Source organism: Cyclopterus lumpus, chromosome 9 (assembly GCF_009769545.1).
Source record: "Cyclopterus lumpus isolate fCycLum1 chromosome 9, fCycLum1.pri, whole genome shotgun sequence".
NCBI lineage: Eukaryota > Metazoa > Chordata > Actinopteri > Perciformes > Cyclopteridae > Cyclopterus > Cyclopterus lumpus.
In genome coordinates, this window is record NC_046974.1 from 2,068,853 (window position 1) to 2,083,216 (window position 14,364).

Below are 14,364 nucleotides of genomic sequence, written 5' to 3' on the forward strand. Positions count from 1 at the left end.
CACTTCATGAGGCCAAAAGCAACCGTAAAAACACAAGTTGTCCTTTATGAGGACAAGACCAGGTAGTCACGTAGTTGATGGTTAACCTATTAAAGAAAGCAGAGACACATGAAGTATCAGACCCTGAGGTACTAATGACTCACTTCATCTCTCCACAGACACACTGACTACCGCCTGTTTCTTCACAAGCATTCAGTTTGGCTCATTCATTGTTAAATATCTCATTTGACACAAGTTGATCTATTGCAGTTATGTTTCACACCTTTTCAATTTAGTTTCTAATAAACATATTTCATCACCACAAAGTAGGCAAACAAATACAAACGGTCCAATCCAGTGCATCCCTGAGGACGGGCAGCAGCACCCTGATTAACAAAGCTGCTCACAGGTGTACTACACAGGTACAACATCAGCATCCCTGATGTTTAATGTCACCAGTGTGGTGCTGGGCTTGGTTACTTGCATTTAAAAAAAGAAAACTCCATTGTTGTGTAACTCTATATTGAAGGGAGATGTTAACGTCTTAAGATGATGCATGTGTGCACTAGAACCTTCATATGTTTGGTCTTCAAAGGTCAAACTACTGGTCACAAGGTTTTTATTATATATAAAACCATTCATTTAGACAGGAATAAAAAGTGGATTACAATAGTTTAGATCAAATTCATGAAGAGACAGATTTCATCAAAGGTTGGAAGTGCAAAGAAAAAAGCCTGAAACATTCAGCTGCGTGATGTCAGACTCTCCGGGATGACCGATGAAACCAATGACAGATTATGTTGGGAGGAAACCGTTGGTGTTAGTTTACAGCTGGAAACATCCAATGCACTCTGATTGTTGAAGTTAGACATCTTCCAACCAATAACCAACGTGTTTGGACTAAAAACTATAAACTGTGTTGGACCTTTTATATTTCAAGGCAAGGCTTGGAGTCCTCTAGACGTTCACATCGGTCCGCCACGGCCCGGACTTCTCCAACCTGAACGCTGTCGTACTTCCCGGTAACGGACGTGATGCGGACCTCCCCGTTGGCGTAGGTGCGTCTGAGGCTCGCCGTGAACGGGATGTCCAGTTTATACTTGTACTCCACCATCTTAACCATGCAGGAGCTGTTTGGCGGAGCGGTGATCTGCACAGAAGCTGTACTGGTCATGGCCTCAGTCACCATCTTTCCCATGGAGTACTGGAACGTCATCTCGCTGCTGAACCTAAAACTTTCGGAGACGATGAATGGGAGGCTGACTGTGAAGGTCATTTCAATACCAACTTTGAGCGAAACGGAGATGTCCCACTTGTGCTCCACCTGATACGTTTTTGAAAGGGAGTCCGTTTTCACCAGTAAGCGGCATTCATAGTTACTGACGGAGGTTTTCCGCATGGTCTCTGGAGGATAGAGGAAGATTTGAGACTCATCAGTGATGTACCTGACATCGTAGACCTGCTGATTGATTATATCATCGTTGGTGGTCAGGACCTGGTAGGAGCTGTACGAATAAACAGAACCCTTCCATGGCAGGTAGAAGTGCTTCTCTTTAGTAGCAACCTTCCCAAGTCCATATTTGTTCTTCCCTACATATATATTCCCCTTTGAGCAGGTTCTGACTGAATTCTGGGGCACTGAACCGGACGAACCCTCTTTCCACTCCAGGATCTCAAAGTTGTTTTTATTCACCAGGATCTCAAACGGGGAACCAGAACTTAATTTTTTTTTTGCATTTGGATACTGACAATAAGAACCCATGCTGGGGGTGTAAAAGCCCGCCTCACACCTGTATTTGCAGACATAATCATTGCGATCAAATTTATCATTGTAAATTGAAACTGCGTCGTTTGGGAGAGAGTTGTTCCAGGTCACCCACTCCAGTTCAGAGCCAGACATGAAGGAGGACTGAACCTGCCTCTTCAGCCTTAGCTTAGCAACAGGCACCGGAGGCCCATCTGTTGGCATTGATCTGTCAGCGGCGGCTTCAGGATCTCCTTTTACATCCGAGTTCCTGGAGGAGACTGGAAAAACCAGAACAAAGATGGTTTTAATGCCAGAAAAAGAGCAAAAACTGAAACCAAAGCTCAAATATATGCGTTAGCTAGACAGTACGGACAAAGGTAAGCGGTGAAAACCCATTTGGTTTGTGACTTAAGCAATAACAATTTTAATAAACTTTGATTATACAGCACTTTTCAATACAAAGTTCAAAAGTGCTTTACAACCAGGATTTAACATTTCAGGATTGCAATGAGACAAATAAAATCTGACAAAAATAAAATAAAATACCCAACAATAAATAAGTGATCCTTAAACAAAAAAGGGCAGAGTTGCAATACCAATACACCAAAGAGATCTTTTTCAATATTCTTTGTTGCTCTATAAGCTATTTATATCTTATAGTTGGGTTTGCACCCAATTATTTTCTAAAATCTTTAAAATGTTGCCAATGTGTGGCTTGTTTCTCCTAAATGTTCCACTTCAAACTGCAAATATCAATTATTTTTTCTTTTCATATTCATGACTTTGCAATAACATCTATTTTTGAGTGTTTTTGTTGTAAATTTGCCATTTTCCTCATAAAGAATATCTTTCCTAAATTTACGACTCTAAACTCAGAAGTTTTGTTCAAATACCAAATATTGGCAGAATATTACTGGCTCCATAATCATTCTTTTTAAATCTGCTGTCGGTAAACATATCCCAACAGGCCTGTTGTGGTTTACCATTCGCCGGCTCCGGGTCGGTCCCGATGTCCAGAGGACCGGCTGAGGATCGAGCCAACAGGAGCAGCAGCAACAACACCGACGGCTTCATCTGGAGAAGTTTAAAAGAGCATTACGCCAACATTAATGTCCATACGTTACAGTGGAGGTGAAAACACACAAGTCCTCACCATGTCCATCACTTGTTGCACCTTCCTTCCTCCTTCAGGTTTATATACGCAGCCGCTCGGTGGCTGCGTCATTGAACTAACACTGGACATACTTCCCCTTCTGTTATCTCATGTTTTTTATTGAGATAAGAGAAAAGATAGTCCTTTATTCGTCTTTACAGGTAGCAGTTCTTCTACTGTCAAGAGGAGATGGTTTGGTCATTTTAAATTGGTAATGAGAAAGAAGAAAAGCGATATCTGTTAATAAGTTTGCACTTAGGTTTCATCAATTTAATCAATTATAAAATTAGGATTGTTATATGCTGATGGAGAAAATTGATAATTCCTAACTGATTCTAGGCCAGATTGTATACCTGCTGGTTTTCCATCATGCTTTGGCCAGTATGAAAGCAAAGCAGGTTTCATGTGCTAAAATAAAGGTCTTAACAAGTCTTACAGAAACCCTCTAGCACCTCATGCCTGTTCCCGCTGCCGCCTCCGTGCCGCAGTCCATGCCAGTTCTGATTACCCGTGTCCTGTCGGCCCGCCGACCGATCCCAGCTCCCCGTGTCCTGTCGGCGTCCCGACCGATCCCAGCTCCCCGTGTCCCGATCCCAGCTCCCCGTGTCCCGATCCCAGCTCCCCGTGTCCCGATCCCAGCTCCCCGTGTCCCGATCCCAGCTCCCCGTGTCCCGACTCAAGCTCCCCGTGTCCCGACTCAAGCTCCCCGTCCCAGCTTGTTTACACCTGTGCCCTCACCCTGTGTATATATTGTCTGCGTCTCCCTTTGTCCTAGGCCAGTTCGTCATGTTTTTTGTGCCAGAGAACCAGCCATTTCTATGAAATTCACCAGTCACCAGGTCATGATATTTTGTTACTTTGTTCATGTAGATTTTCTGTTTGTTTGTTCCAGTTAATTAAAACTGCGATTTATTTTTTAAATTTATTTTTGTTTGTTTTTTGTTGTTACTTTGCCTTGAGTCGTGCGTATGGGTTCTAGTACTTTGTTTGGTCGTGACAGAACTGATCTGTTTCTGTGCAGATCACCGCTCCGCCAAACAGCTCCTGCATGGTTAAGATGGTGGAGTACAAGTATAAACTGGACATCCCGTTCACGGCGAGCCTCAGACGCACCTACGCCAACGGGGAGGTCCGCATCACGTCCGTCACCGGGACGTACGACAGCATTCAAGTTGGAGAAGTCCGGGCCGTGGCGGACCGATGTGAACGTCTAGAGGACTCCAAGCCTTGCCTTGAAATATAAAAGGTCCAACACAGTTTATAGTTTTTAGTCCAAACACGTTGGTTATTGGTTGGAAGATGTCTAACTTCAACAATCAGAGTGCATTGGATGTTTCCAGCTGTAAACTAACACCAACGGTTTCCTCCCAACATAATCTGTCATTGGTTTCATCGGTCATCCCGGAGAGTCTGACATCACGCAGCTGAATGTTTCAGGCTTTTTTCTTTGCACTTCCAACCTTTGATGAAATCTGTCTCTTCATGAATTTGATCTAAACTATTGTAATCCACTTTTTATTCCTGTCTAAATGAATGGTTTTATATATAATAAAAACCTTGTGACCAGTAGTTTGACCTTTGAAGACCAAACATATGAAGGTTCTAGTGCACACATGCATCATCTTAAGACGTTAACATCTCCCTTCAATATAGAGTTACACAACAATGGAGTTTTCTTTTTTTAAATGCAAGTAACCAAGCCCAGCACCACACTGGTGACATTAAACATCAGGGATGCTGATGTTGTACCTGTGTAGTACACCTGTGAGCAGCTTTGTTAATCAGGGTGCTGCTGCCCGTCCTCAGGGATGCACTGGATTGGACCGTTTGTATTTGTTTGCCTACTTTGTGGTGATGAAATATGTTTATTAGAAACTAAATTGAAAAGGTGTGAAACATAACTGCAATAGATCAACTTGTGTCAAATGAGATATTTAACAATGAATGAGCCAAACTGAATGCTTGTGAAGAAACAGGCGGTAGTCAGTGTGTCTGTGGAGAGATGAAGTGAGTCATTAGTACCTCAGGGTCTGATACTTCATGTGTCTCTGCTTTCTTTAATAGGTTAACCATCAACTACGTGACTACCTGGTCTTGTCCTCATAAAGGACAACTTGTGTTTTTACGGTTGCTTTTGGCCTCATGAAGTGGGCTTTTGTTTTGAGTCTTTATTCTGCCATCACTTCCTCTAACACCATGAAGTTAGACATTAACTATGGAAAACCGGTTCATTCAACATCAATCATTGGTTTGCTAGATAGGAGGAAGCTTCTCTTTATTTCCTTGCTCTGCTTTATTCAATAAGGTAACAAACCCTCCAGGGTATTTATTTGTCACATGACTTCACCTCACTGGAGTGCATGGAGACGGGAACAAGTCTGAAGAAACCAAACTCCATACAACACTGGTGGTATGGAGAAGAACTAACCCGGTTCAGCGTCATCATCCCACACACAACACCTAATATCTGATAACACATTAACACAGAGCTCCTCTAAAGGACCTTTTATCCACTTGTTATTGTGCTTTTCCTTGTCGGTAAGTAGTATGAAGTTAATTAGTTCAAAATAATGAACAACCACTCGCTTAGTTAAAATCATGTTGACATGGCTGAACAATCGGTTGTCACTCAAATGGTGCATCTTGGTACGGCCCCTCGGCATCCTTTAGCTTGAGTGAGACAATGCTGGCGTTACTCACTCCAATGCTCATTGACACTGAGGTAGAGGGAGGTGTGAGACGTCCTCTCAGGGAGGTGGCTCACACTCACAAGTCTCCCCCACCAGCAGTCTCTCATTGCGCCTCCTTTCCATTACCCCCTCTACCCTTGTTCCTGCTGCCCTACATCCACTCATCCCTCGGACACCTTTCCACTTCCTTAATCTAACCCTCTCGTTCCATCTCGCTGAGTTTTTTCTTTTTCATCCAAATGTGGTCATAGAACGGCCAGTATTTGAAAAAGAAAATGGAATAATTATCTTTTCATTTATATCTGAACTCAAATAACACATATATTTGTGGAAATGACATTTCAATATAACACATTTTACAACTGGTAATGTTGGTATATATATAATGTACCCTGTGGTGGCTGGGGCGTGGTTAGGCTCAGCTGCGGAGAGGTGTGGGGGAGTGGTTCAGGGAATTGGCCTCAGCTGCAGGGAATCAAGGCCTGAGTGACTGCCCTATATATGGAGCATACAGGTGGAGGCACGAGAGAGGGGAGCAGAGGCTCAGTCTGGATAATGAAGAATATTACTAAACATATCCGGTTGTATGCTCATCCTTTGGTGCTGGGGTGGAGAAACCTGCATGTGACAGCCTAGAACGTGTTGCACGTTCTAGGCTGTCACATGCAGGTTTCTATATATAGGGCAGAGTCACTTTTACTACTATTACTGTGAAATTGTTTGGTTTCCAGTTTTTCCTGGATTGTAATTCAGCTCTTGGATTATTTAGATGATGCAGTTTTGCTTCCAACCTTTCCAGTTATACTACAACTACAATGATTTTCAGCCGTTCAGTTCAATGCTTTTGGGCTTAAACACTTTTTAGCAGGTTGTTTTTTCTTTTTTTGTATTGTTAGCTACTTTCAGTATTTTCAGCTATTCTTTCAAATATTTCAACATTTCAAAGCATTTTCAGCAGGAAATGCAACTTACAAATGAAGGAGGAAACTTGAGCGTTTTACCTTCAACTCGGTTATTAAAGAACTCAACGATCCAAAGGCATGAAAATAATATAAAGAGTAGTTCACTTATGAAAAGTCTGTTTTGACTGTTCATCAAACCAGCACCTGCATATCTTGATGACTTAGAGGGACCGGAGCCTATCCCAGAATGCACTGGTGAAGGAAGACAGAAGGATACCCATAAAAGTCATTATATCACTTTCTGTTGATTAAGGAGTTTATACATTGGTATAAACCTTCATCAAGAAAATCCTTATTCATGTATTATCAAAGTAGCAAAAGAAAGTGATTTTTAAACAATTTGTTCTTGTGGTAAGACTTGTTTTTCTGTTAATCTTCCTTAAAATAGCATCATTTTAAGGCTCTGGTGCCATAGTTTAACTTTTCCCGTCTGGCAGCGTTGACTGGGACACATCTTTGGTTGCTATCAGTGCTTTAGGAAGTCATAAACATGTTTGTTGTGTTGTAGTCTCTGAAAGCTTTTGGCTTTGGCAATAACTTTGTTAACTCTGTCATTATGTTTTACAGTGATATTACCAGCTTGGCTATAATTGATTTTAATACCTCTAAAAGATCCTAGATCTGTTTTTTTTAATGCTTTACAAAATGTTTAAACACAAAACACATTGTAAGAAATGAATTCCCAATAACTCCAACTGATTATTAGTTGTGATGCCACTCATTTACAGAATCACACATTTCAAAGAAGAAGACTGATAAACATCACGTTCAAAGTTTATTTGTTTTAAAGGACACAGCAAGCGCTCATAAAAAAAGAGATATGGAAAGGCTTTATTAGTAATAACCCATTGAGATGTACCATCCCATTTTCAAGGGGGTCCTCAACAATTACACAATACAAGCGCAATTAGACAAAATATTGTCTCGACATCAGAAAGTCACTCAAACAGAGCATGCATTTTATTCCCGATACAGTTAATATGGCATTTAAATGAAAGTTCTGAGGTATTTGTTATGTTCAACTCTCTGAAGTGGTGTACCATCAACACAGGCAATAGCAAGAAATATGGTTTAGATTTGGATGTAATGCTTTGGCAAGTACCAAATATCATAGAAAGAGATTTCATAGAAATTAGTAATTCATTGGTGTCGTAGAGTTTTGAAATCCATCTGCAGAGCTAATTGAATCTGTTATAATTATTTTGTGTATGTATATAATACTGTATCGTCCGCATAAAGCTGAACACAACACTCGGTACAAATGGAGGTGAGGTCATAAATAAAAATGGAAAAAATAAGTGGACCAAGAGTTGAACCACCGCATTTAAGAGTAGATTTGAGACTTCGGCCTGGTGGCCCGGCCTCCTGCCTTGGCCCTGCTGATGGGCTGTACAAAATAAACTGAATTGAATTCAATCTTTGCTAAAGATCAGGACCTGGTAGTAATTGTACCAATACTCAGAACCTTTCCAGGGAAGGTAGAAGACCTTATCTTTAACATCCACCTTTCCAAGACCAAACTTGTTCTTCCCAACATACACTTCTTTGTTGGAGACGGTCTTGACTGAATCCTGAGGTACTGAACCATATGAGCCTTCCTTCCATTCCATAAACTCAGTCATCTTTGTTCACCAGGATTTGAAATGGTGATCCAATATACGAATATCCCCTAGAGGCGTAGTCAGTAAGGAGTTGGATCCATGTCAGGGTTGTAGAAGCCAGCGTTGGACCAGAATTGGCAAACGTAGTCGGTGCGTCCAACATATCCGTTGTAGATTGAGATTGATCCGTGGGGTAGAAAGCCATTAAATGTCTGCCATTCCAGGTTGGTTTGACCAATGTTGAACGAGGAATCACAGTCCAAACTTTGCCTGAGTTGGCGTTCCGTTGTCAGTGATATTAGGAACCCTGTCCTCCAGACTCGGGTCCAGCAACAGGACTGTGTAAAAGAAAGGAAACAGGCAGATAGGAACAAAGCTTAAGTGTAAACCAAATTACATCAGTAGTAAATGGAAATAATCATTTTTAAAGATAACTTTTGAATAATTCTTTATAGGGCAAAACACAACCTGGTCAATGAAGAGTGAAAAACTAAATGCTTCCATTTATATGATTTTAAAATCACTTGTCACAAATACAGTGATGGCAGCAGCTGTAATTTCCAGAGAAGTTTGATCTGAGGCAAGAAAAGCCTGCAGTTACTCAACAAGGACAAAAGAAATGGATGGATTATTATTATCTACTACTACACTCAACATATATTTATAATGGAGCACCATTGTCTTTAGGCACAGGAGGTAATTCGGCCTCAAAGCTAAAAAGTTGGGTTAGGGTTATTATTAAAATTCTTCAAATCTCTTAATTAAAATCATTTTGACACGGCTGAAGAACCAATTCTGGGAAATATCTCAGATATCCAGCAGGTGGCAGTGAAGGATCACTAATTGCTCACCACACAGGAGTGCAGTAATGCTCAAACATGAAATTATTAGGGTCCTTGTGACGACTTCGTCGTAGAGGAACCTATTGTTTTTCGAATGATTATTATTCTCTAGCAACAAAGTCGTTTTTGGGGCCTTTATCATATCCCAAACGTACTTAAATTTCACATGCATATCAGGCCTGGCGAAAAATTTGATAATTTGGAGGTCTCGCATTTTAGTATGAATAATTTTCTCTGTAGCGCCCCCTTGTGTCAAAAAGCCCACGTTTTTGCTAACAATGTCCGATTGACTTGAAATTTGGTACACATGTCCACTTGGACCTCCTCTACAAAACACTAATTGGTCGTTAAGAAATGCGCCAACTTAGATTTTCCGCCATTTTGAATTTTGTGAAAAACACGTTTTTTCAATTTTCTCCTAAACGCTGGGTCCGATTGATACTAAAATTGATATGGGTCATTATTGGTTCAATGTCATCAAATGTTGTAAAAAGATTGTTGATATCTCATTGCGTTCAGAAGATATGGTCCAATTAGCTTTTAAGGGGTGCGGCCTCATATTTAGAGACACATAACTTCCAAATGACTTGGCCTATCCATTCCAAATTGCTAGCATGTGTCCACGTTGAGTCCCTTAAACTGCGAACTCCTCCTAGAGCTTAAACCAGATTCATTCCAAAATCTGGCTATGTGTACTAGAGACCTTAGCCATGAAAAGTTATCAAAGGATTTAAAAAATATAAAACTTTGTGCGTCCGGACATATTTCAAAGTTTCGCCATTCGCCATAAAAATGTAAGTTGTTATAACTCGGCCATACATAATCTAATCTGCTCCAAAATATTCATATGGCATTACATACTGACCCTGAAGACATCCATATAATAATTTTGAATTCACGTCATAGCGCCATCTAGTGGCACATTTTTAAACTTTTCCTCACGCTTTGGGGAGTTGTAAAACAGTGTACTCCTCCTAGAGCTTAAACCCGATTCATTCCTAAGTCGGGCAGTGTGATCTTGAGACCTTAGTAGTCAAAAGTTATCAAAGGATTTTAAATATATAAAACTATGTGCGTAGGGCGCGACGGCAAAAACACCATTCGCCATGACAATGGAAGTTTTTTTAACTCGGCCATACATTATGTAATCGGCTCCATATTTCTCATGTGTCATGACACACTGCCCCTGAAGACATCCATTTGCAGTCCCGTTCACGGCGAGCCTCAGACGCACCTACGCCAACGGGAAAGTCCGCATCACGTCCGTCACAAACTTGTTCTTCCCAACATACACTTCTTTGTTGGAGACGGTCTTGACTGAATCCTGAGGTACTGAACCATATGAGCCTTCCTTCCATTCCATAAACTCAGTCATCTTTGTTCACCAGGATTTGAAATGGTGATCCAATATACGAATATCCCCTAGAGGCGTAGTGGCAGTAAGGAGTTGGATCCATGTCAGGGTTGTAGAAGCCAGCGTTGGACCAGAATTGGCAAACGTAGTCGGTGCGTCCAACATATCTGTTGTAGATTGAGATTGATCCGTGGGGTAGAAAGCCATTAAATGTCTGCCATTCCAGGTTGGTTTGATCAATGTTGAACGAGGAATCACAGTCCAAACTTTGTCCAACCGATAGATGAGTTGGAAGAGCCTGAGTTGGCGTTCCGTTGTCAGTGATATTAGGAACCCTGTCCTCCAGACGCGGGTCCAGCAACAGGACTGTGTAAAAGAAAGGAAACAGGCAGATAGGAACAAAGCTTAAGTGTAAACCAAATGGAATGAATTTACATCTCTCCATTGCACCTTATTAACTCTGCTTCCTCCCTGGAGTCTTTGTGACTTCACATCTTATAGGGTCCATTGGACCTGGAGGTGTCTGATGCCTGGTGAGCCGGCCTCCCGCATTGGCCCTGCTGATGCCCCGCCCCCCCTCCTCTCTACCTCCTTCTGTTTCATGGATTGGAGTTCCATTCATACATTGTCATATTCATGTAATGTGTGTATGTAACTTTGTAACGCTGTTCATTCTGTACACATTACATCTATTGCATCTGTCCATCCGGGGAGAGGGATCCTCCTCTGTTGCTCTCCTGAAGGTTTCTTCCCTTTTTTCCCTGTCAAAGGTTATTTTTGGGGAGTTTTTCCTGATCCGATGTGAGGTCAAAGGTCAGGGATGTCGTATGTGTACAGATTGTAAAGCCCTCTGAGGATAATTTGTAATTTGTGATATTGGGCTATACAAACTAAACTGAATTGAATTGAAATGGCTGTAAATAATAGATAGACTTCTTCAAATTTTATTTTCATCAACTTTATCTTGTTAAAGCAAGACGCTAAAAGGCAAAATCATAATTATTTTGGTCTACTTTTCAGGCAAGAGGAAAGAAAACATCCAAAATACACATTTAGGTGTTCATTCATATCTTTTTTCTGAAGGTTTTTACAGGTTTGTTCTCACAGTATATTATGAACATTTTATGACTCAAAACATGGAGAATTGTTGTGTATTTGTGTAGCTGTTCAACAAATTGAAAGAATAATTTTGAAGCTGGCTTTATCCAATGTTTAGATAATAATAAAAAGGATAATGCCTAATTTGCATACAGTATATGAACATATTTTTTCAGAAAACCTGTAACTGTAAATAATTAAATTTCATGGTGAGATCTGTGAGTTATATCTTTCCATACCGAACCTCAACCATCTCGCATGAGTTTTGCAACTCGTGGGTCTTCTAAGGATAATCTATCATACGGGTAGATGAAATCAAGCATTCTGATTGGTTGAGAGTGAGTTACGGGGTGTACTGTATTGAGCCAGAATGTCCTGTACATTCATCTGAGCCTTCCATATCAGTGAAACTCAAAATAAAAGGTAGATTTTGCTCGACCGTTACTTGTCATTTCAAGATTTGACAGTTTTGTGTAAACTTTGATATTTTGGGGGGAATGACTTTTGGTGGTTAGCCAAAGAGGATAATTCAGGTCATGCTACCATAGATACATGAATCCCAAAGCTCCCTTCAAAGCTACTGGGCACCAAATCTAAATGAAAGACAGCGTTTGAGTGATAATAATAATAATAATAATAATATCCTTCTGGAGAAGGCACTTCACCACCGGCAAAGAGAGCAAGAGTGGTGAGAAGCAATATCATCAGAGACGAAGGGGACATGAGAAACGTTTTCCACAATGCACAATTAATGGAGATATCCAAATCAACATGAACAAACGTTAACAACTACTCAAACAGTCAAATGTGATGGACAATGTTCCTTCACGTTTAATTTGTTATATTATAATCGGTAATCATTTTGTTGCTGCTGTTTGCGTTCCTCCTGATGCAAATAAAAAAATACTTTGCCGTTTAGTTTGTCATGTTTTTCCTGTGAATCAAATGGGGTAAAACTGCATTTTGTTGCATAACAACAATAAATTGTCCTTGAATCCTTGAACTTCAGTTTAATACCAGCTATCATCTCCATTACTTTTTGACTCAAATGACCATTTTAAGATCTTGTACTTACTCAATTCCCATATTATAGACATTTTACATATTGCACAGCCGTCATACGAGGAGGTCAAATCAAATTTTGAAATCATTTTTTTGCACTCATATTTTCATAAATTTTTGTTTCTCCACATTCTGTGTAAACGCCTGCTCTGTCCTCATCCAGTACACATCAATAGGATGTGAACATGCCTCTCTTTTGATCAGATTTAGTTTTTGGGAAATGTTCCCCATAACTCATTAAATGAGACGACGTTCACGGTGCCAACGATGGAGAAACCTTGAGGGCGGTAATTGGCAAGAACATCTGAATATACTGTATAAATAAAAATATGAACGCTTTTCACATGACTGTGTTGCATGTCATATTGCATACAATTAGCTGCTGTAAAAGGTGATCTCAGACCTGTGGTTTACATAAACTATAAAAAAGAAAAAGGTAAAAGCTGGTGGAGAAAGAGGTGATTTCAGTTCACTGACCTTACACAAAACAAACAGCACAGCGGTCATGAGGAGCTTAAATCAATTTAAAAGTTAGAATTTACAATTATATTTGTGTATTCTCATAATATTTAAGTGAATTCCTCTTATTTCCATATTTTCTTGTCCCTCCACATTCTGTGGTAAAGCATGCTTTATCCTCATCCAACACATACATGAGGCCATGTAGAAAAGAAAGATTCTAACTAATGCTTGTTCAGTTTACCTGATGCAGTGCACAAAGCCGGCAGGGCCAACAGCAGCAACACGGACAGCTTCATCTGCAAATGAAACATAACGGAACATAAAACCCACCTTAATATCCTCAATGGTCAGAACATCATCTGTTTACAGCGAGACAGTTAAAAAGAGACTTTTATAAAGAGAACGCACACAGAAAAACAAGACTTTGATCACGTGAAAGAGGAGCATCTGTATCTTGTTTGTTCATGAATATGAGAACATTTTCATTTCAAGCAGTGTGGAAATTACACTTTTTAAATTAGGTGAATGCTTGTAAATGTTATGTGCAGCTGCAGGTAACTGGACCCAAACGCCGTCAACACTGGAAAAGGCAACTTTATTGCTCCACAGGATTCAACAGGATTCAAAACAAACAAAACAGGCTCACACACATGATCTTCAATGATCTAGACAAGACGAACCGACAAAGGGGAATGACACAAACAGGACTTAAATACAGAGGGCTGGTGCAGGTGATTGGACACAGGAGGAAACAATCAGAGACAGGGCAGACAATCACAGGGACAGGAAGTGCAGAGAAACAGAGGACACGAGAGACAAGGACTTCAAAATAAAAGCGGACAGACCTGCTCTGGGGGACACGGGGAGATGGGGTCGGCCGGGGCGCCGACGGGACACGGGGAGCCGCGGACTGCGGCCGAAGCAGGACCATGTTTAACGCTCGGAGGGACTCCATCATGTCCCGGAGAGCGTCCTGGGACAAGGCAAAGGAAGCAAGGGCCGGCCGGAAGTCCGACAGGTCACAGGAAGTTGGGGTTGGCCGGAACACGGAGGCGGCAACAGGAACAGGCGAGGGCTGCAGCACGGAGGCGACTGCGGGAACCGGAGTGGTCTGCGGCACAGAGGCGGCAGCCGGAACCCTCCACCGACGCGGTCCGGAGGTTTGCGCCCCCCACTCCGGGGCTGGGCCTGCGTGACCTCTGCCCCTGGGGCTACGAGGCCCTCCATAAGCCCAACGGGTCCCGTTGAAGGGGTCTGGTGCCGAGACCCTATGGGGGTTGTAGTTCCCCTTCTGGAGGCTACAAGGGCCCCCATAGGCCAAGGGGGTCCCTTCAAAGGAGTCTGGTGCCGAGACCCTATGGGGGTTGTAGTTCCCCTTCTGGAGGCTACGAGGGCTCCCATAGGCCAAGCTGGT

General features: G+C 41.5%; 1 protein-coding gene across 1 annotated transcript; it reads right to left on the reverse strand.

Moving 5' to 3' along the window:
- Positions 1-582: 582 nt before the first annotated feature.
- Positions 583-2,939, reverse strand: LOC117736986 (natterin-3-like). Its single transcript, XM_034542683.1, has 3 exons — positions 2,880-2,939; positions 2,710-2,800; positions 583-2,004 (listed from the first exon to the last, which is right to left on the reverse strand). The coding sequence occupies exons 1-3, from the start codon at positions 2,886-2,888 to the stop codon at positions 908-910; spliced, it is 1,197 nt and encodes a 398-aa protein (XP_034398574.1). The 5' UTR covers positions 2,889-2,939; the 3' UTR covers positions 583-907.
- Between the last annotated feature and the right edge of the window lie 11,425 nt (positions 2,940-14,364).